Below are 22,679 nucleotides of genomic sequence, written 5' to 3'. Positions count from 1 at the left end.
TTGAAGAAGACCGCAGAGCCTACCTCACTGACAAAAGGCAAAGGAGGAAAAACCCAACACCCATCCCCAACCAACCAATTTTCCCCTGCAACCGCTGCAATCGTGTCTGCCTGTCCCGCATCGGACTTGTCAGCCACAAACGAGTCTGCAGCTGACGTGGACTTTTTACCCCCTCCATAAATCTTCGTCCGCGAAGCCAAGCCAAAGACATTGTCCAATGAATAAACTGTTGCTATCCTTCTCTGTTAGTCTGCTGCACATCATTCTTGTTAGTGCAAAGCTTATCTTGAGTGTACAAGGTCACATCTGCATTCTGTTACTCCTTAGTACTGGGTGACTCCTTCTCCGGTCCCATCTCATGATGTTTTTACCTTACAATAGTCAAGCCATTGGTGGTTGAGATGAAAAATATGCAGAGACAAGTTGGAAGATAAAGTTTATATATCAAGGTTTTTGCCCAAGGGAAAATGCAGGGACTAAAGCACAGCTTTGTCCATAGGTAGTATATGACTGATATTTCGGGCCTGAGCAAAAAGCATGCAGAGACTGGTGAAAAGGGAAGAATGAGAGTGGGAGGAATACAGACTAAAATGGAGGTGGGGGTAGTTTTTGGCTCTGTGAGAGGAGACGGAGCTAGAGGAAAGGAGAAATAGGGAAAGATGGGGAGGGGGTGGGGCTTAACAAACTGGATAAGTCTATATTAATGCCATCCGGTTGGAGGGTGCAGATGGAATACGAGGTGTTGTTCTTCCAAAAGTCACTTTTGGAGACCATAGACGTACATATCAGCAAGGGAATTGGGTGAAGAATTGAAGCGAGTTGTAACTGGGAGAGCCATGCTATTATGGCGAAGACCCAAGCTGCTCAACAAAGCAATCTCCCAGACTCTGGTGCAGAGGAGATCACAATGAGAACATTGGATATAGTAGACGATGCCTGCAGATTCACAAGTAAAATGTTGCTTCACTTGAAAGGACTGTTTGGGACCCAAAATGCTGGTGAGGGAGATGGTGTGGGCGCAAGAAGAGTACCTCCTGCGGTCACAGGGGGAGTTGCCAAGAGGGTGATGGATTGGAAGGGAGGAGTGGATGAGGGAGTCATGGAGGGAACTATCCCGGCAGAAGGCAGAGAGAGAAGGGATGATGTGGTGAAAGATGATATGCTGGGTGCGGAGAATGGTGGGGTGGTAGGGGAGGAACCGGGGGATTCTCCTTGTTACGTAGGAGTCAGGAGTCCAGCGTAGAAATGCAGGTAATGGATGATATGCAAGTGAGGACCAATTTAAAGGGAAGCCAAGTTGTTTTTAGTAGGAGGTAGTCTCTGATGATCTGATATGAAAGAATGTCCTGGGAGCAGATGTGATAGAGGCAGAGGAATTGAGAAAGGAATGAAATCTTTTCAGAGGACTGCCATCTATTACAAGCTTCATCAATATTGACTGACAGTTTGCAACTGAGAGTAAACCTGAAGTACAAGAGTGATCAATGCATTCTTTAACTTGCACAACTTCATCTCACTGACACGAACTCAGATTTACTAATAATGAGGAAGATTTTAAATTATTAAATACGAATGGGTTCTTAGCTTACAACAAGTTAGCCATACACAAATCCAATCTTAACTGCTCAACCATTTGACATGGAACTTTTTAAGGCAGCTGTCGTGGCAAAAGTAATTGGTGATGACAAACAACAATGACTCACTACTTTTAAATGCTAAAATTGGCTCCATCATTTAAAAGTACTTGATTGAGCATCTGATTATTGTACAGCTTGCAAGGCTGGTAAATGATTTTATCAAAAATCTCAGTGAACATGAATTTAACTGGCTGAATAAATTCCACAGTACACATTTTAATGAAAGGATTTTTAAAAAGTTGGAATATACTCCTGAATAAAATGATGCTAACAGAATTGAATACTTTTAAAATCTGACCTGTAAAATCTTGCTCTCTTGCCCACCAACTAGTCTGTGATAGACAGGAAGCAGCTGAAAATGTAGTTAGATGGTGCATTATGATTAATGGCTGCAGGAAAATTTTATTTCTTGGGCTATGATAGAAGAAAGAGGAATTAGCATGCACACCAAAAAAGTACTGACGAGCCATTTTGAAAAAAACTGATAAGCATGAGTGAGATTCAAACCAGTTTGATTTTTGGACTAAAATACAAAACCAACTGGCAAAACTATTGCAGCTGATTTCAAATTTTAATGCAAAAAAACAAAAATCTGACAAGTATAAAGTTGAACTAGTTTCTCCAGATAACTTTAGTCAATTTAGGTGAACTACATATTTAAATGTCACAATTTTTAAGCACTTGACCAAGTCTCTATGTAAAAACCTTTTCCATAAATCAGCTGAGAATATATTTACAATCTTGGCAAAATGAAGAACTTGCTTCAACTTCATTCAAGTTATGGCCTTAAAAAAAGTTGATGCCTCAGCACTGATATATGAATAAATATAGGTACACTAAAGCCTACTGGTAAAATCACCAAATCATTAATATCCTTCAACCAGTACATCATTCCTCATTTCTCGAGACAAATGCTTACATACAAATTCTTGCCACTATCCTAAAAGAGTCTTCTCTAATTTAATCATTTGACTGAAACCTGCTAAAGTATTCCATATTCTTCTCAGCGATAAGTAAATTAGTGCACCCATCAATAATGAAGGCAATATATATAGATATCTATACCATCATCATCACCCTGTACAAAAACAAAGGCGAGAAATCAGACTGCTCAAGCTACAGGGGAATCACGCTGCTCTCCATTGCAGGCAAAATCTTCGCTAGGATTCTCCTAAATAGAATAATACCTAGTCTCGCTGAGAATGTTCTCCCAGAATCACAGTGCGGCTTTCGCGCAAACCGAGGAACTACTGACATGGTCTTTGCCCTCAGACAGCTCCAAGAAAAGTGCAGAGAACAAAACAAAGGACTCTACATCACCTTTGTTGACATCACCAAAGCCTTCAACACCATGAGCAGGAAAGCGCTTTGGCAAATACTAGAGCACCTCGGATGCCCCCCAAAGTTCCTCAACATGGTTATCCAACTGCACAAAAACCAACAAGGTCGGGTCAGATACAGCAATGAGCTCTCTGAACCCTTCTCCATTAACAATGGTGTGAAGCAAGGCTGCGTTTTCGCACCAACTTCTTTTTCAATATCTCTCTCTATCTCTCTCTCGATCTATATCTATAGATATATATACCTCAAGGCTTGGCACCATTATTAATCCAATGCAATATTTGTGCCCAGAGATTTTTAAAGGTCAGCTAAAAGTTCTGGTACTTCTACTCTAGAAATTATGTCAACATACACAAGATTAATGAAAAAATTAATGCATGTGTATAGTTCAAGAAGCTTGGGATGGTGGTTTTGCATACATCAGAGGAAAAAAGTGGAATGATATTCCTCTTCACACAAATGCCCTCTTAGTGTCCTCATGTGAGGATAGTATGGAGAATCTTTACAGAACAAGTAAACAGACTGCAATGTCCAAGAGTACTAGCATCTGCAAGATCTGCTATCCAACTTTGCCCCACAATCAACATTATCTGCTTACTTACTTTGCTGATAGTTTCAGAACCTTGCCTTTTGCAAACTGGCTGGAGTGTTCCTCCACAATAGTGATCACTCCTCCGAAACAAACACATGAAATGTGAAGTTTTCAAAAAACCCTTTATAGAACAACTTACAAGCTAAGGTACAAAAATATTTACAGGGACAATGCATTAACATGGTATATTAGAATTGTTAGTAAAAGCATTGACATTTCCCCCCCCCCACCAAAAAAAAGGTAATACAATCGATAAAACTCCTCGCACTTATTCAAGTTTGATAGGCTATACATAGAGATGTCATCTGTATTTGTATAAAGCCCAACAACCAGGAATTCTTCCAAATCTGGTAGAAAATTCTGGGACCATTTTACTCCAAGTCAAGTAACAGTATTTAGTTTGCTACAACCTCAAGTAGATGACATTTTGTACACAAATGAGGGTGTAAAGGAAGGGAAGAGAATGCCATCAAGGTAGGGTGAAGTAGGATGATGAAAAGGTCAGCAGCACAAGACCCAACATAGATCAGATAGCCAAAATGATCCACTTCCATGGTGTAAATTCTATAAATTTTGATCGTGTTCTACTGAAAGAGACTAACAAATTTAAAGCTATATGGTATACGAAAAGGCAAACAAGAATTTATGATACAGAACAAACAATTCCACCGAAAAATAGAATAATTTTACTGTTTCTTTGTTTTTATTGATGGCATTTATCCCATGGTTTTGTTAATCATACAGTAATAAACATGGCTTTAATATTAAATTGTTCTCCTTATTATCCAAAGTCACCATAATCCATTTAAATTAATATAAAAATATATAGTTAATACTTTGTACAACACTGTTTTGGTCCAAACAAAAGTGGATCACAAAAGCCAATACGCAAACTTTAACAAGTTCCCAATTTTGTATATCAGAAAAGGTGTTAAATGGATTCAGGCAACTTTGAATAATGAGATTTACATAATAAAATCTTCTAATAGACAATACTGAACAAAAAAAAACATACCACTATAACAAAAAGTAATTCAAGTTCACAGATTGGTTTTTGTCCAAGAATAGTAAATTGACTGGGAAAAAAAATCATAAGGCTATGTACATAATAGTTTGTAATAAAATGAAAGTCAAATAAGCAAAAACAGAATTAAAAAAGCACATGTTCTATGAAATGAAGACAATTCTTTTGAAGTCCTCCATGTATTATTCAATCATTCTGCATTCAGAAAACATCAGTGCACAACAGGCCATCCATTTAACATCAACACATTCACATACTTCACACGTACTGCGATGAAACCTTTACAGAATTATCAGCCCTATTTTAACCGATGCCCTTCAGTCTGTACAAACTTTCAGTAGAATTAGGTGGGTTATGAACAATATCTAGTGGTGCGGATGAAGAGGTATCAATGTACAAAGCCATTCACTTTGCAAGTTGTTTGTAGCCAGACCATGCCAAGTCCTGAACTAATGACATTGCTGGGTTCTCACAAAAAAATCTACAGTTCACCCATCACCAGGCAACTAAAAGCAGCGACCAATTTATATGCAAGTTCAAATGGTCCTAGGTAGATCTGATAAAGCCATTAAGGAGGTACAACTCAATAATTAATGCAGGCCACCAGCTCTTTATGGAAAATACACTTTCAATAATTAGATCTGCCTTTAAAACAGCTGTAATAATTATTTCTTGCGTCTAACAGCAGTCTTTATCTTACGACCAGTAACAGCTGAACGGCCACCAGACGTTGCAGAAAAAGGATTTGTGGAACCAACCCTGTCCAAGAGAAGAGAAAATAATATCAATTATTTTCAGAGTTACACACAAGAAAAAGGTCCGCACTTGCATGTTAGAACATCACATAGCACAGCTACTCTGTATTTACTAATGCGTACTCTTGATTTTCCCCAAAAAATTAAACGCAGTTACACCAAATTCATTACAACTATTTGGTTCAAAATCATTGCAATTTTACAAAAATTGAGACATCTAACTTATTGTTTAAAACCTCAAACTGCAATGTTTCTAAAGGTTAAAAGGCACATTTAGATGTGGTGCTTTGGCATTAGAAATATTTGAGAGTCTTAAATAATTACTGACCAAAAGCACGATCCCTTATTTTCTTGTCAAAGACTATTACCTTGTTTTATGATGGCTGATCCATGAGGCAAGTACATTTCACCATCTGGGCAGGAAAACTGTGACTCACCTGCCAATGGTGCGCTTCAAACTACATGAATGCAACGATGTGATTTCTCAGTCTGCCATCACCTGGTAGCTTCACCACAGTTTTTAAAAATCATTTAACTGTTCTATTTTAATTATTGCACAAGAGTAAACAATTTGTTAACTACAATGAAGAACATTTAAAGTCTAACAACAGGTTTGAAGTGCAAAATACACTATTTAATCAAGTCTGGATAAATGCAGACTTCCAAGAAAATTGTGCCATACAATTCCCAATTTGTTTCTCATTGACTACATCTTGTTTCCCTACCACCCAAAAACTGTTGTTAAGCAAGAACAAAATTTCAGGACAGCAGCTGCTTCAGGCAAGATATATTGAGGCTCTTACCCAACAGAAAATCCAGGTGCAGGATTGAACTGAAAACCACCAGCTGGGGCAGGTGGCTGTGTTGCTCCTGTTGAAGCCAATCCAAATTGAAATACCTCATTTGATGAATTGGTGGCACTGAAGTTAAAACTAGGACCACTATTTCCAAACTGGAAGCTGTTGCCTGCAGATTAAACATTTTGGGAATGATTTGTTTATCAAAGAACTGTAGTACATTATAAAATCATGAAGTCCTTTCTGAATTATGGCAACACAGATTGTTGCCTTTTGCACAACCTAATAAATTAAGGGTTATAACAATTAATTATTCCAACTTTAAAACTATAATCCATTTTAGGAAGAATATTTTCACCAAAATAAAAACTGAACATATTTGTGTATTATCCTGATTTATTACATTTGCCAACTTACAGTTAACGGGCAGATTACAGGAGAAGCAAGTGCGGTAAATTGGCCAGCAACTAAATACCAACTCCAGCAATGCAAACATAATGCCACTTCGTCATGAGCACATTTTATTGTAGTTAGGATCAAAATGCACTTTCGACTCTTTCCTTGCATCATCTCACCTCATTCAGCCTTTCTTGCAAATTCTTTAAAAGCCTTGGTCTTTTGCTCTCCCAATATTCTTCAAACTCACCCCAATACACCATGCCCCCTTCTCCAACTTCACCTTCCATCCCAAATCACATAGTGTGTAAAGTATTACCATCTTATCCATGACCGACCTCACTGCCTCACTCTTTGGCTTCTGCTGACTTCAAATCACTACTACCCATATCCTGTGAACACCACAACCTTCTGACCTTGATGACTTCAGGGCGTCAGCCCAAGTTTGCATTCCTTGTGTTATACCTCTCACATGACAAATTTCACTCAATGACTGTAACAGCAGGTTGCACATCAAGCCAACCTTGCAAAATTTCTACGATTTTCTTTAAAATGCATTTGACAGTTTAGCATACAATCATGCACATTCTTTATATTAGCATTCATTTTATATGAAACATACTTCATTTAGTGAGTTCAATTGAGAATTAGTTGACTGGGAAAAAAAAAGTCTGCAGACACTGTAGCCCCTTTCACACTAACATTTTGTCCTAGTAATTGACGGCTAATCTTGTTGAATTTTTTGAAGAGCTGACTAGGAATGTTGATGAGGGTAGAGCAGTGGATGTTGTCTACATGGACCTCAGTAAGGCCTTTGATAAGGTTCCGCATGGGAGGTTAGTTAGGAAAGCTAAGTCCTTGGGTATTAATTTGGAGATAGTCAACTGGATTCAACAGTGGCTGGAAGGAAGGTGCCAGAGTAATAGTAGATAATTGTTTGTCAAGACGGAGGCCGGTGACAAGCAGTGTACCCCAGGGTTCGGTATTGGGACTGTTGCTGTTTGTCATATATAATGATCTGGAGGATGGGGTGGTAAATTGGATTAGTAAATATGCAGATGATACTAAAATAGGGGGAATTGTGGATGATGAAGAGGGATTTAAACTACTTAGAGGAGTGGGCAGAAAGATGGCAGATGGAGTTTAATGCTGATAAGTATGAGGTGCTTCATTTTGAAAAGAATAATCAAAGCAAGACATATGTGGTAAATGGGAGGGCATTGAAGAATGCAGTGGAGCAGGAAGATCTAGGAATAACGATGCATTGTTCCCTGAAGGTAGGAGCACATGTGGATATGGTGGTGAAGAAGGCCTTTAGTATGCTTGCCTATATAAATCAGTGCATAGAATATAGGAATTGGGAAGTCATGATGAAACTGTACAAGGCATTGGTGAGGCCAAATTAAAGTATTGTGTGCAGTTCTGGTCACCGATTTATAGGAAGGATATTTCAAGATGGAGAGTGCAGAGAAGATTTACAAAAATGTTGCCTGGGTTTCAGTATCTGGAATACAAGGAAAGATTGAGCAAATTAGATCTTTATTCCTTGGAATGTAGAAGGCTGAGAGGGGATTTGATAGAGGTGTTTATGATAATGAGAGGGATAGATAGAGTTGATGTGGAAAGGCTTTTCCCATTGAGAGTAAGAGAGATGGATACAAGAGGTCATGGGTTGAGAGTTGACAGGCAAAGGTTTAGGAGTAACATGAGGAGGAACTTCTTTACTCATAGAGTGGTTACTGCGTGGAATGGACTTCCAGGAAAGGTGGTGGAGACAGGGTCAATTTTGTCATTTAAGAAAGAGTTGGATCAGTACATGGATGGGAGGGGGATGGAGGGATATGGGCAGAGTGCTGGTAAATGGGATTAGAGGAGGGTACTTGGATCAGTGTGGACTAGAAGGGACAAAATGGCCTGTTTCCGTGCTGTAATTGTTATATGGTTTATAATCTACTAGTCAAAGGTCCAGTGTAAAAGCTCGTAAAATCAGCATGCAGGCTGGAGATGATACTACCTATCTAGGCAATGTAAAGGGGCACTAGGTATCCTAGGACAAATTGGTGACATGCTAATGATGTGTTTGCGAGAGTGCAAGAACGTGAAGAAAACAAAAGATTAAAAAGGTTTAAACTTTGATGACCTATATAAACCTTTATAAATTTCTAAAGCACTGTGGGAAAGTGGCAGTGAGGAGAAAGAGAGCACAGAATTCTGGGATGGTAGATCCGCCATCGCTCTTTCCCACGGTCTTTATGAATTGTGCACTATTGCCACTAGGACTTTTCCATGGTCTTTATAAATTGTGTGATCTTTTATAAAATTATGAAGGTTTATATAAGTTGGCACAACAACAGGGGACAAAGAGCTCATACCGTGCTGTACATAATGCTTAATCATGTTATAATTAGGCATGATTAATTTTGGTTAAATACAATATCATAATACATTGATCAAGATTTAGTGCAGGTCCACCATCGCTCGATGCGTCACTCAGACGTCATTGGTGGAGGATAGAATCCCCAATCCCCGGGGATGCCTTGTGATGAGCGTGAAAGGACACAGAGAACCAGTTAACAGTGGTATAGTGTGAAAGGCAAAAACAGCTTCCCTAACCCATTCTTTAATTGCAATCATCTGGTTAGCCAGTATGATTGTAGTTAGTGCAAAAAAGACTCTGGCCCAAAACTTTATACATTTTTGCCTTCTATGGACATTGTGACCTTACTGTGTTTCTTCAGCACTTCTGTATTAACTAGGAATAAATAGGTCTTTTTCTGGGTGGTATTAGGGTTAGGGAAATCCAACATTATGCAAATTCTCTCAGAAAATTTTAAAAAGCATTTTTCAAAGCGAGTAATAATGTTCCATGGTCATCTTTAATGTTTGGATAGACGCTCCATCAATTTAATTTTATGCACTGCACGGGTGGAATCTTCAGTTAACTCAAGAATTGCCTGCATACGTCAGTGATTTAGATGAGTAAACTAAATACAGTAAAATCCCTGGTAGCTCGAATTCAACCAATTGGCAATAATGGGAAAATATAAATAAATAAATAAATTGATTGATAGACAAATAAAAATTTAAAACTTTAAAATTGTAAAAGTAAATGTTCTCTGAAGCACTACACAATTCCTTGGTGAAGATGGGAGCAAACATTCAGCCAGTGAAGAGCTCCATAGACAACACTTACTTTATTCTAATATATCCTAATTTGAGAGTATCAACTTCCAAAAGCATGAGCTATGATATTCTGAATTTCAAACTCTTTAATCCAATAAATCCAACTCTGTGACTGCTGCTTTATGTCACTTTAATTCATTGATAAAACAGATAAACATTTTGCTAACTTCACATTAAGACTTTCATAAAGCTCAAACTTTAAAGATATTCATAACTATAGAGATAAGTTTAAAGAGAAACACAATTCAAAGAAAAATCTCTTGTATTCACACCTTCTCAACATCCTGAAGAATAATGAGCAAGCCATTAGTCTGAGCAGATATTACAACATATCACATCATAGTCACTATGGTAACACTACAAACAATAGCTTCTTAAAGAAATAAGCACAAAATTAACTAAGTTAAAAAAAACACAAGGTTTTAATCTTTACACCACCCACAGCAGCTATTTGAATAAAGCAGCGGTTCTCAACTTTTTTCTGTGATTAGTAAGGGATTGCTTAAGGTGGTATGTGGGTAGAAAGAAAAAGTTTGAAACCCACTGTTTTAATTGTACCTAATTGACTTGTTTTATGCATGGTTTCATATCTCCAAAGGAGATGGCAATTTTTCAAGCAAAATATTTCAGTAACAATTGGATCGAAAGCAGTGATTCTTGACCTTCCCTTCCCACTCACATACCATCTTAAGCAATCCCTTACTAATCACAAAGGACCGATGGCATAGGGATTACTTCAAGTGGTACGCAAGTGGAAAGAAAAAAGTTGAGAACCATTGGAATAAAGTTTCAATAAAGTTGTGCTTGAATAAAATGGTGGCACCTAGGATGAAGAGCCAGTTGGACACTGGGACGATTCTCTAAAAATGTCTCCCTATCCCTACCCTGTAAGAATATCTGTAAACTTAGGGGAGGTGAGGGGTTCATTATGATGACAGTAGGGTTAGCGCCAAGCTGTTACAGTGCCAGCGATCAGAGATCACATTTAAATGTTATAAGTTACAGTAATTACCTGATTAATGTTCAATTTACATAAATAAGGACTACAATACTGATATTTTTTCAAGTTACTTTGCATTTTGCACTGTCTTTTTAACAAGTGCATTAGTTAGGCACTGTAAGAGTGTGTCTCACTCAGTCAACTCTAAAATTTGCATATCTGGCATCTGTGATCTGCATAGGTGCCAGATACTGGGGATTTTACAGTACAACATTTCCAGGTTCACAGTTGACACTGTTCTGGGAGACCGATGAACTGTCAGGAGAATCCAATGTGATTTTGACAGGGTAAAGGGAAGTTACAGCAAAACATGCCTGTCCTTGCACGTCTGTAATTCGTACAAGTTCCTTGTAGAATAGTACATTTTAAACATACAAGCTACTTGTGCTGCATTACTTAAAAATAAAAATTTTCTCAAGTAAAGAGCTGCTACTTGGACAAATTTAAAACAGTTACTGTTTAGAATTTACTTACTCGAGGTAGATGAAGTTGAGCCAAATGTAGGTTGCTGCTTAGGTAACTGTCCTCCAAAGAGTGACGGTTGACCATTGGTAGACTGCGATCCAAAGGTCTGCTGCTGACAACCAGTTGAAAATGCAAATGTAGATGCACCAGGCAAACCAAAGGCAGCAGATGGCTGACTGCTGCTTTGCCCAAACACAGGGACCGGATTTTGTGTACTACCAAAAGCTGGGGCATTTGGTGCAGTTGTAGAATTTAATCCAAAGGCAAATAGAGGATTTGAGGAGCCACCTGTAAACCAGATCAAAGAGCATGTTGTATGACTAAGAACACATTTCACAACTAACCTTTTAACTACTTAACTTCTTCACTATCCTAACATATCTTCAAACATCTGGTGTGTGTATGAATGTTGCCAACAGGGTATTAACTTTCTGCACATTATATACAAACATACAGTAAAAGCCCTGGTATCCGGCACCCATGTGGATTTGTAGATGCCAGATAAAAGAATTTTGCAGTTGCTTAAGATCGCATGTTGCATGGTTGACGAACTAACAAGGTACGCCAATTTTGAACTTCTGTCTTTTTTAACCTTTTTATTGCCAGTTGCTTGAATTCCGGATAATAGGGGTTTTATTGTACCTTTATTTCTCCAACTAATTGAAACTATCACTGTCTGAGGTACCTCCTGTTAGAATTGCATTAGTAGAGCTACAGGCACAAAAATTCTGTAAGAGCCCAGTGTATTTAGTCTTATGCATTCTTAAAAGAGAAAATGAAATTCTAACCACAATTCAGATTTTATCCAATCTATTGTCAAGTTCATTGAATGGGAAGTGTGTGGAAGAGAAAAGACAAAAACATCAACCAAATACAGTTGTTTTTATATCTAGGTTTGTTGGTTATAACAATAGGATCTTCTGATGTATGTTTATTAAGATATGGAAAGCATCATATCTGGGGTAATTAATAATTGAGCCCTAAAACTCTAAGAAACTTGAAATGCTACAAAACTAATCCTGTATTTGTCGATTATATTTCTTTATGCTTACAGACCTTGAGAATAGTAAAGTTATGAGAAAGATTTGGAAAGAGTTACCTGTAGAATTAGAAGTTGTGGTTGAAGCTCCAAAATTAAATACAGATGATGTTGCAGTGTTATTGTTGGTTGCTGAGCCAAATGGGAAAGGTACAGTTGCGGACCCTGTACTTGATGTACTTGCAGCTGGTGTAATCTCCTGGGTGCCAAATAAAAATGGCTTGGTCGCTGGAACTGTTGAATCAGAGCTACTTCCAAGGTTGCTACCCACCGGGGTACCAGCCTGTCCAAATAAAAATGATGTGCTTGTTGTGGGTGCAGATCCAAATATGGTTAAAGATGCTGCATCCCCCACATTTGTTTCAGCAGATGTGGAACAACTATTGCCAAATACGCTGAAAGGTGGCTTAGTAACACCTTGTTCTATAACAAGAGGAAAATAAATGGTCACAACTATATTTGCATAATTGTCACTGAGTTTTTCAAACCATTCAAACAATTCTGCACATGATGCAGTCTTTCAAAATTAATAACCAATATTCTCATTAAAAAAATAATTTACAAAGCACATTTAGTACTGTGTATACACTTAAGCAGATTCAATTTAAACAAATAGTTTGGGCATCAGAGTGCAGCTAGTAGAACTACTGATGCTCAGCTCCACTGGCCTGGACACAATTCCGATCAGTTACACTGTTGCGTGACTTTGTATCCCTTGCGACAGAGAAGGCTCTCTCAGCCAAAGTTTATATATTTACTAATTAATATTATCAACCTTTAATGTTAAAATACAGAAATGATGGAGAATCTCAGGTCTCTCAAAGCCATTTCACACTCGCCAACTGCTAAATTGGCATGCGAACGACCCGTTTTGAAATACTGGTAGGGCCATTCACACTGAAAACCCAGTTCTGTGTGCCCTTTCACATTATCAACCTGGTATCATGGAGCAAAGGGGAGCCCAACCTCCAGCGATGACATCCTGAGTGATGTATTGCTGGCATGTAGTAGCAGGAATAAAACACAAACAAGCATGGGAAAGTCTAATCCTAGATTTGACACGAGGTCTGCCAGATTGTGAGGGCAATCACAAAGCAAAAATTTGAAAAAGCTGGTCTGTGGGGTTGTCCTTAGTTTGAACAGTCTGAAGCCCACTGCCTCATTCTCCCACCGACAGCCCGCTACCAATCACCAGTTGTGATTAGTAAAGGAAAAGTTTGAAATCCACTTCTATAGATCAATACTTTCAAAAGATTTTCTCATGCTCTTTTATAAACTGTATGCATATGTTTTATTAAATTGTGCACATTTTTCCCAAGTTCTTTTATAAATTGTGCACGTGTTTTATTCCCGCTATAATTTTCCCATACTCTTCTATCAATTGTGTGTTAATAAAAGTAACGTTTGATAGCAAACCCTTGTGCCCAGACTCACCTCTCATAATCTGACACTATCAACACAACAACGACCATTTTGGGGTCTGACTGTGTTACTCACCATAATCACCCTGATTTCAACCTGGCATATAGTACTGGGGAAGGGGGGGGGAAATAGATTTTTTGGGGAAAACTGGTGTATCTAACATCCCGTCAAATACGGCTGGCTGTTCAAAAAGACACACTGACCTGAAAAAAATGCCAGCTTTGTTCGTTTCAGTACGAACGACCAATACAGGGACTTTTTATAATGAAAAAAAATCACGTGAATGCGGTGTTTAAAAAAAAAACATTTTTTGCTCTTTCCATTTCCTGGCTCTTTAAGGACTTCCTCTACATGCAAGAACATCATCAGCACGCCACTAATGGGACCAATTCGAAATGGATCAGCAATGATACACCCTCTCTCTCGGCAATTAATTCCCCAGTCAATTTGGAACACCCATAAATTGCCAATTACTGGGTAGAAGTGCCAGTGTGAAAGGAGCTGCAGTATCCATAGGAGAGAAAGATATACCACTGCAGCTTATGGGCCTGAGTCCTTCTTCAAGCCCTACTTGAAGGAGGAAGAACTCAGGCCCGTAAGCTGCAGTTATACAGTATATCTTTTCCTCCGATGGATGCTACAAGACTAGGTGATTTCCTCCAGCATTTCTATGTTTTTGCTAATATCACAGCAACTGCAAACTTTCATGTCTTAATCTTTAATGATCATCCCAGATAAACATGTCCAAAATTGAAATTAGTGGAGAAACATGAAAACTGACTGTTGTTAACAATTAAAATTGGACAAAAATTAAAAACATCATAGGTCTCAGAAAAATACTGTACATTAAAGAGGAACCTGAATACTTTGAATTAAAAGTATCACATTCATAAATCAATAGTTCATAATTTGTTTCGAAAGGCCACAGTGATAGTTTGATAACTATTGAGGCTGTTGACGACTGTTCAAGCATTTCTGGACACAGCGTACATTTTGGCAGGAAGACTGATCCATGCAGGGCCTGAATGACCAACAACTACCTTTGGCAGCCAGTGTCCACTGTGGGTAAGTGAATGAAGAGTGGTGAATGTGAGTGGCTTGCTGCACAGGGAGGAAAATGATGGACAAAGTCAAACCATTTCTTGGGCCACATACGGGCAGTGCATTTTGTATCAGCTTGCAAAAGAAAACACACTACACACAAAAGACCAGTTACTTTAAGGAACATTTGCAAAATATGAGGAATAACAAGGATTCATAAATAGAATGAATACACAAAACAAGAGAGGCAAAAGAAATTTTAAATGCATTTAAACCTATGTCGCCCAATTACACCCAAATTAACCTTCATTTTGGAGAGTGGAGGAAATCCATACAAACATGGGGAGAATGTACAAACTTCTTAGAAACAGCATTGGTTTTGAACCCAGGTTGCTGGCGCAAACCGCGAGAAGCACAGATTAGTACTGTATATAACACCAATGCACAACATTCTTTCTCTTTGCCTGTGGTCCAAGCTCTGGATATCACTCTATGCCAGGTCGCAATTGTAGACATTGCTGAAGGTGTTGTGGGTGTAAAGGTTAAAACCTTGGGTTTTTTAAAATTTTTTGTTAATTTTGTGACTATCCCTTTAAGGATAAATTGTTTTTGCAGTATTACTGTAGTTACTATGTAATATCCGGGCTAACCTAGAGTTTTGTTTCTCATTCTTTGGAGAATCATGCAAGATATGTGAGATCAAAATACTTTTCTTTGAATTCGTTTTAATCATCTTATCTTATTTGGTTTAATCATTTCTTATCATCTGATATCATTATGTCTTTAAATATAATTGAATGCTTTGTTAATTCATTGTTATGAAAATCTTGATGCGAAGTTATGCAAAACATTATATGTTTATATCAACGAATTAAAGCTACTTACAGCTGAAAATACAAAGTTTGGTTTATTGGAGTGATAAAATAGTAATTCAAAATATCGTCACTTATGTTTCCTTGAAGATGGCATGTTGAAATTGGGAAATAACAGAAAATAGAAAATGTTGTCTACAGCTGAGCTGTGGTATTACAATAGATCAGTACTTGTAGAGAGCCACATCCCCATTGGTACAGGGAACTGGGTGTGTGTAAGAGTCTCTGTCTGTAGTGTGTGTTCTCAAGTGCGTGAGCACGTGGAGTATAGGTTCACTACTGTCTGAGTCCAACCTAGGTCAGAGGTGAATATCTATATCGTTGCTGAAGTGAAATAGTAATCAAGTACCATTTAACATTCTCCTGTTTGTCTCCTGCATGTCAATTAAAGTTACATGTGATTATACCACTGGTGTTCAAACTCGTCTCTCATTGAACCAGATACTTTTCAACACAACACCCATTCTCACTTAAACATGATTACATTCAAACAAAGAAAAATGTAAATTCAAGGTATAATTACACAACTTCTCACATTCATGTATATTACCTTGCAAGTTTGGATTGATATTAAACTGCTTCAGCACAAAAATCACAAAGTCAGTGGCTGTGCTGTTTAGTTCTAGCCCAAGGAATTAAAAACCCAATACAACTGATAGGAATTTAAACTACTTCCTTGCTAGTTGTTATGCAAAATTTCTTTTGTATCACTGGATCTACGAGAATTTTTAAGTGACGTATTTAGTGATGCTGAATACAGCATGTAAATTCTAATTCCTTCACAGAACAATTTTATAATAAAACTATTTTTGTCTGTTATTTTAGCTGCCATTGTAATTACAGTGTGTCTGATCAGCATGGAGAAAGGGGTTTGCTTCATGGGAGCAGAAATGTGATAAAATTTTGCTTTTCACAGGGCCTCATCTTTCATATCCACATAGCTCTCAACACCCTTCTGGTCTTCCTGCTGTGTCTATTCAGAACAGGTCTCAAGAAGTGATCTGGCTGCCTATGGCAGTAACAAAACCTGGGACTTCAAACCATCCTGATGGCCTTAGTAAAAAAAAAAAAGCTAATATAAACTTTGGGTGGCACAGTTGGCACAGCAGTTAGTGCAACACCTTTAGAGCGCCAGCAATCGGGGCTGGACTTCGAATCCTGCGCTGTCCGTAAGGAGTTTGTATATACTCCCAGGGCCTGCGTGGGTTTTCCCTGGGGCTCCAGTTTCTGGAGGGGGGGGTGTAGGTTAATTGTATGTAAATTTGGTGGCATGGACTCAGGGCCGAAATGTCCTGTTACCATGCTGTATGATTACATCTTAGAAAAGTAGGCTTGATGTACTACGTTAAATTGTAGAAGTGAGTGACAGGCACAAAAAGATGATAATACTAATTTTAAAATAGAATCCCATGTAATATCTGAAAATGAAAGCTGAAGATCTTGCTCCCATAACTTTTTAATCTTATCTATGGAATTGTCCCTAGATTTTAATAGTAAATCATAAAAAGGCCTTTTAAATCAGCTAATCTGTTTTTATGCAAATCATCATTAAGCAAAAAATCAGCCTTTTTTAAAATTTGGTTTAAATTTATAAATCATCCCTATAGTATTAATATAAATATCCTGGAAAGTCTCAACAATAAAGAATTCAAAAAACTCCTAATTTGAAGGTACTTCAAAGAAGTGATACTTGGGTATTTGAATTTAGAAGAATGTTGTTCAAATGAAGCTAAATTATCATCAATAAATAAATCTTGAATAGACTGGATACCCAACTTAAACGATTCACTAAAAGCCAAGTCTTGCACAGAAGGTGAGGGAAAAAAAATTGAACAATAAAGGGCTAACAAGTAAAAATCTATGAAATTCAAAAGATTTTCTAAAATGAAACCAGATTCTCATAGTATGTTTAATTATAAAATTATCAATGAACTTAGAAGCTGAAAAAGGTACTGGTGCTCCAAATATTGAAATAATAGAGTATTTTTTTTAGTAGAATTAATTTCTAAATTAATCCAATTTAAAGTAGCCATTCTGTCCTTGTAATGAATTCAAAAAAATGATACATCTAATATTAGCTGCCCAATAGTAATATCTAAAATTAGGTAGTGCCAAACCACCTTTCTTTTTTAAGATTTTGTAGAAAAACTTTATTAAGATGAGGATGCTTATTTTTCCGAATATATAAAGGAATAATTGAGCTTACTTTTCTAATGTTCAATTGGCTAAATTTTACTCTAACGCTTCTTTGTGACAGGTGCAGGACTGAAGGTTGCATATGTTCTGGTCTTGTACTTGTTTGGGAAGATATTTTTCATACCTTATCTTGTACTTGTTTGGGAAGATATTTTTCATACCTTATCTTGTACTTGTTTGGGAAGATATTTTTCATACCTTATCTTTTTGGTCCTTAATGTTAATTTGAGACCAAATCCGTTAATTGCTCTATTTGGATTATCTAAAATAATTGACTTGAATTTAACAGTCTCTCAATCTCCTTTGTTCCTTTATTGCTAGACATTCAATACTGATGAAGTGGAAAGATGCTGTCCCTCCTACTCATATTCAATGCCTATCCAATAAGATGGCATGATTGACTCTAGAAAAAAGAATCAGATATCTACCAATGTAACAGTTGAATTTTTTAAATTTATAGGGCCCCTTTATCAACTACTTTCATAATTTATAAGATCATTCAGATATTGTTTTGTGATTTTAGTTCTCTCTATATGGTCGTAAATTATATGCAACGACCAACAACTCTGGAAGGGAAGGGGGAAGATTTTGTAGAATAGTTTTTTTTGTCTTTTTCAATTAGCAACTTTATATTTGTTTAAGTGTGTAGTAGAATATGCAAATTCTTAAAAGACAAATTTTTTTAAAATTAATATTTTTTTTGGAGGGGGAGTAGTGGGAACAAAGCAGGTCACAGAACTATTAATGGAGAAAGCTGGTGGTGGTTTCAAAATTCATTCCAGAGATCTGAATACAAAGTAGTGTAACACAACAGTGCAATATTGGAGTGTTTCACTGATATATCCATCAGGAATCTCATTTCCAAGATCCACAGAGGACTGTTCAAGAATGCCCTGACCAATATTTATTTTTTTAACTAATGCATAAAAACAGATTAGCTGGTCCTTATCACAAAAGGTAGAAATTTGCAATACATTAATTTGTTGGTGAGTTTGTTTTTAATGTTAAAACGATGATTTTTAAATAAAATTTAAACAGATTTAAGCATTGGTAGCAAGATCCATGTTTATTTGCCCAATGGTGTGATCAAGAGCTGATCACTGTTTAAAAACAGGTTTTGAGTCATACTCATGATGGATAGAGAAAGGATATTAGAGATTTTTAATAACTGTCCAGTCATTTCAAGATCAATGCTATTGATACCAGTTTTTGTTCTAATTAACTACCCGAATTTAAATTCCAAGGTGCAATGGTGCAATTTGAAACAATGCAGTAGTACAACCATCAAGCTTTAACATGCAAAATGCTTAATTAACCAGAGTGGCATTAGGTAAATAACAAGTTTTTCCAATTTACTCTTCATCTTACCTGTCGTATTTATTGTTGCCCCAAAAACAGGTCGCAGTTGCACTGGTTCTGTTGCCTCTTGTTTCTCAGTTGATTTAATCACGTTGAAATTAAATCCAGAATTGACTTCTGGTTTTGAAATATCCGATGATATTGCTGATTCTTTGGTTTGGTCAGGATTTTTTAAGGAGAGTTCAGACTGGGGTGGCGGCTCATTATCCTGCTTACCTAATGCAAATGGAGCAGAACTTGTAGAGCCTGGTTTCTCATCTGGTTTCCCAAACATAAAAGTTGAAGCAATTGCTGGTTCCTTTTCTATTATCTTGCCAAAATTAGCCAGACTCTCGATTCCCCCATCTTTTCTCTCTTCTCTTTTATCAAGCTCAAACTCAACTGCTGAGACTTCTTTCTTCTCAGATCCAAACTTAGAACTACTCGCTGTACTCTGGTCTTCAGATTTAACAATTTTTCCACTGCCAAACTTGAAACCCTCAAATAGCATGTCATTTTTTTCATTTTGCTGACTTGTATCTGATGAACCTGGAAATGAAGTTTGGTTGCCACCAAAAGTAAACTTAAATCCACTAGTAGCTTTAGAATTGTTCTCTTTGTTTCCATCCGGTGTTTTCTCTGTCGGATTAACTCCAAATTTGAAACCAACAGTGGCATCAAACTTAAGTCCTCCAAAGGCACTACTTGATGAACTAGAATCGGATGCACCAAATTTAAAACCACCCTGATTTCCAAACTTAAAACCTGTGGTGCTGCTATTGCTACTTTGTGAAGCGTCCGTTGTCGAGGACTGGATGCCAAATACAAATTTCGAAGAAACTGCTGGTACTACAGAAGAGTCAGGCCCTACAAAAGAAGAAAATAATGAAAAAAAAAGCCATTCAATTAATCATCTAAATTGTCAATCAAGAACCTGTTTTACTTTTCGTACAGATCTTCAAAATTTCATCTCATAGATTAGCTACGTCACAGATTTCTATGTACTTCCTCATAGACCTATTTCAAAGGGATTAAAAATTACCTAAAATAAATGAGCTTCTAAGAGGAACAAATTTTAACTCAATGAAGTCAGCTGCAAGATATCATAAAACTTCGTTAAGAACTATAATAGTGGATAGGATGGAAATAGGAAATACAGCAGTTAAACAAGTTCTAGCCTGTATAAACTTAAAGACCAAAAGCGACCCAAACATTGTTAATACAAGTTGTCATGGATGGTATTAAAATGCAAAAACAAGTCATACAAATTTGAAAAGATTCCAAGGAGTGGGACTGGTTTAAATTCAGCAAATAAAAAACAAATAAATTAATTAAGACAGCAAAAATAAAGTGTAGGAGAGTAAATTTGTAAGGGAAAGTGAACTGTACAAATATAAAAATAAAATGATTAATAAAGAATAGATGACTACAACCAGGAAGAAGAATTCCAAATGAGATACAATGAAATGCAGAATAATTAAACAAATACCATTTCAGACATCTGAAAAGTGAAATCCAAAATACTGAGATTGGTACTACAGGTGCCTAACCTTTTATCTGAAAATTGGCAACCTCCAAAAACTGGCACCTTTTTCGGTAGATGACATCTGCTCATCAAATATGGAGTTTGGCACTAACCATGACCTTACGCGACCCTTGCTCAACTCCTGTGTATCCTGTCGCGTTCTGCTACTTTATAAACACCTCTGAATTTCCTATACTGATGCCCGTCCAGCAAGGGGGGGCAGCACAACCCGGGCAGGCTTAAAGGGACAGAAATCAAAATGATTCCAAAATCCAGAAGATTCTGAACAATGACAGGGTCCAGTCCCGATAAAAGGTTAGGCACCTGTATACATAATATGTTGAAGTAATGCTTTGGGCCTGGGCTCAAATCTAATCATCTGGGCATCAGGAATTAAAAAAAAATAAATCGCCAAATAAATAGGTGCTAATAGGTCAGAGTTAATGAGTGAATACAGGTGGGAGAGTAGAAGAGGAAAAAGTTGAGAAATAATAGGGGGAAGAGATAACTCTCTGAATTCAGAAGGGAGGTTATGGGAGCTGGAGGAAATGAAGACAGGGGGATAAGGAAAATGGAGGAAATGAGCTGGAGGAAACGAGACAGGGGATAAGGAAAATGGAGGAAACGAGACAGGGAATAAGGAAAATGGGAGGAAATGAGACAGGGGATAAGGAAAATGGAGGAAACGAGACAGGGGATAAGAAAAATAGAGGAAATGAGATGGGGATAAGGAAAATGGAGGAAATGAGCTGGAGGAAATGAGACAGGGGGATAAGGAAAAACACAGGATAAGGTGTTCATGGAAATTAGAGAACCCAATGTTGATCCCATCTGGTTGAAGACTGCAAAGTCAAAATACAAGATGTTGTTCCTCCAATTTGTAGGTGACCTTGGTTTGGCAGTACACCAGATATGTGGCAAAGGTGTGTAGAATTAAAATGGCTGGCCACTGGAAGATCAAGAAACTAGAACACGAACATTCAACACAATGTGTTCCGAAACTTATTTCCATAGCTGTTCAACCAATTTGCATAAATCTACTTTAATCATGTATAATTTAGAAGAAACTACATCACTGTTACTCTCCAGCCGTGCCTTAGACCACACTTGGAGTGAACAAGTTGTGGGTTTGTTTTTCAGGTGAGATTCTAGCACAAAAGTTAGACAAATGCCTCAACAAAATGCCAAGGAGTGAAAAATGAAAGTCTGTAGATGCTGTGATTGAAATGCTGGAGGAACTCAGCCAGTCTTTTCAGCATCTATAGCAGACAAAGATATATTGCTGACATTTCGGGCCCTGAGCTTTTCTTCAAGGAATAAGCAAAAGCCAGAAGCAGGAAATCTCAGAATTCAAACAATTGGGGAGGAACCTAGACCATCAAAAGGTGCTAAATGAATATATGGGAAGAGGTAAAAATTTATCATGCTTATGCAAAAGGAGACCGAATGGAAAGATAGATAGGGAAAGGTGATGGAGGAAGAAGGGTGGTGGTGGTGGTGGGGGAGGGTAAAAAGCCAGAGAAGTCAATATTAATGCCACTTGGTTAGAGAATGCCCAGTCGAAAGATGAGGCGTTGTTCTTCCAATTTACAGGTGGCCTCAGGCTGCCAGTGCTCGAGACCAAGGACAGACATGGCCAGCAAGGGAATGGAATGGAGAATTGAAATGAGTGGCCACTGGAAGATCCACACTATCGCAGTGGACAGAGCCGAGATGCTCAACAAAGCGATCTCCCAGTCTGCGTCCAGTCTCTCCGATATAAAGACCACAAATGCCAGGGAAGCCCTGGCTTCTTGGATGGATACAAAATATTTGAAGGAAGGTTTCAAAAAAGACAGAAATTCATCCTTGATGCATTGACTAATATTTCACCCTTGACCAACATGAGTAAATTCTAATCATCTGAACATTATTAAGTTAGAATTCACAAGTTTGTAATTCAAAATTAACTGTTAAGATTTCTTTCATAAGAACAGCCATTATGTTCTAAAACTATTTCATTGACTTGGAATATCATATTAAACATTTAATTCCTTACATTTTAATTCAGAAAATC

General features: G+C 37.5%; 1 protein-coding gene across 3 annotated transcripts in view; it reads right to left on the bottom strand.

The window, feature by feature from the left end:
• Window positions 1-4,251: 4,251 nt before the first annotated feature.
• The window catches only part of nup153 (nucleoporin 153), a 63,339-nt gene continuing 44,911 nt past the window's right edge, over window positions 4,252-22,679 (bottom strand). For all 3 annotated transcript variants that reach the window (XM_069908390.1, XM_069908368.1, XM_069908379.1), the window contains 5 exons: window positions 19,129-19,965; window positions 12,290-12,652; window positions 11,200-11,478; window positions 6,153-6,315; window positions 4,252-5,353 (listed from right to left, as the gene is read on the bottom strand). In XM_069908390.1, the coding sequence (XP_069764491.1) occupies window positions 5,260-5,353; window positions 6,153-6,315; window positions 11,200-11,478; window positions 12,290-12,652; window positions 19,129-19,965 (1,736 nt within the window). In that variant the 3' untranslated portion in view covers window positions 4,252-5,259. The remainder of the gene's footprint in view (window positions 5,354-6,152; window positions 6,316-11,199; window positions 11,479-12,289; window positions 12,653-19,128; window positions 19,966-22,679) is intronic.

Source organism: Narcine bancroftii, chromosome 1 (assembly GCF_036971445.1).
Source record: "Narcine bancroftii isolate sNarBan1 chromosome 1, sNarBan1.hap1, whole genome shotgun sequence".
NCBI classification, from domain to species: Eukaryota; Metazoa; Chordata; class Chondrichthyes; order Torpediniformes; family Narcinidae; genus Narcine; species Narcine bancroftii.
This window is presented reverse-complemented; position numbering and strand designations above follow the sequence as displayed.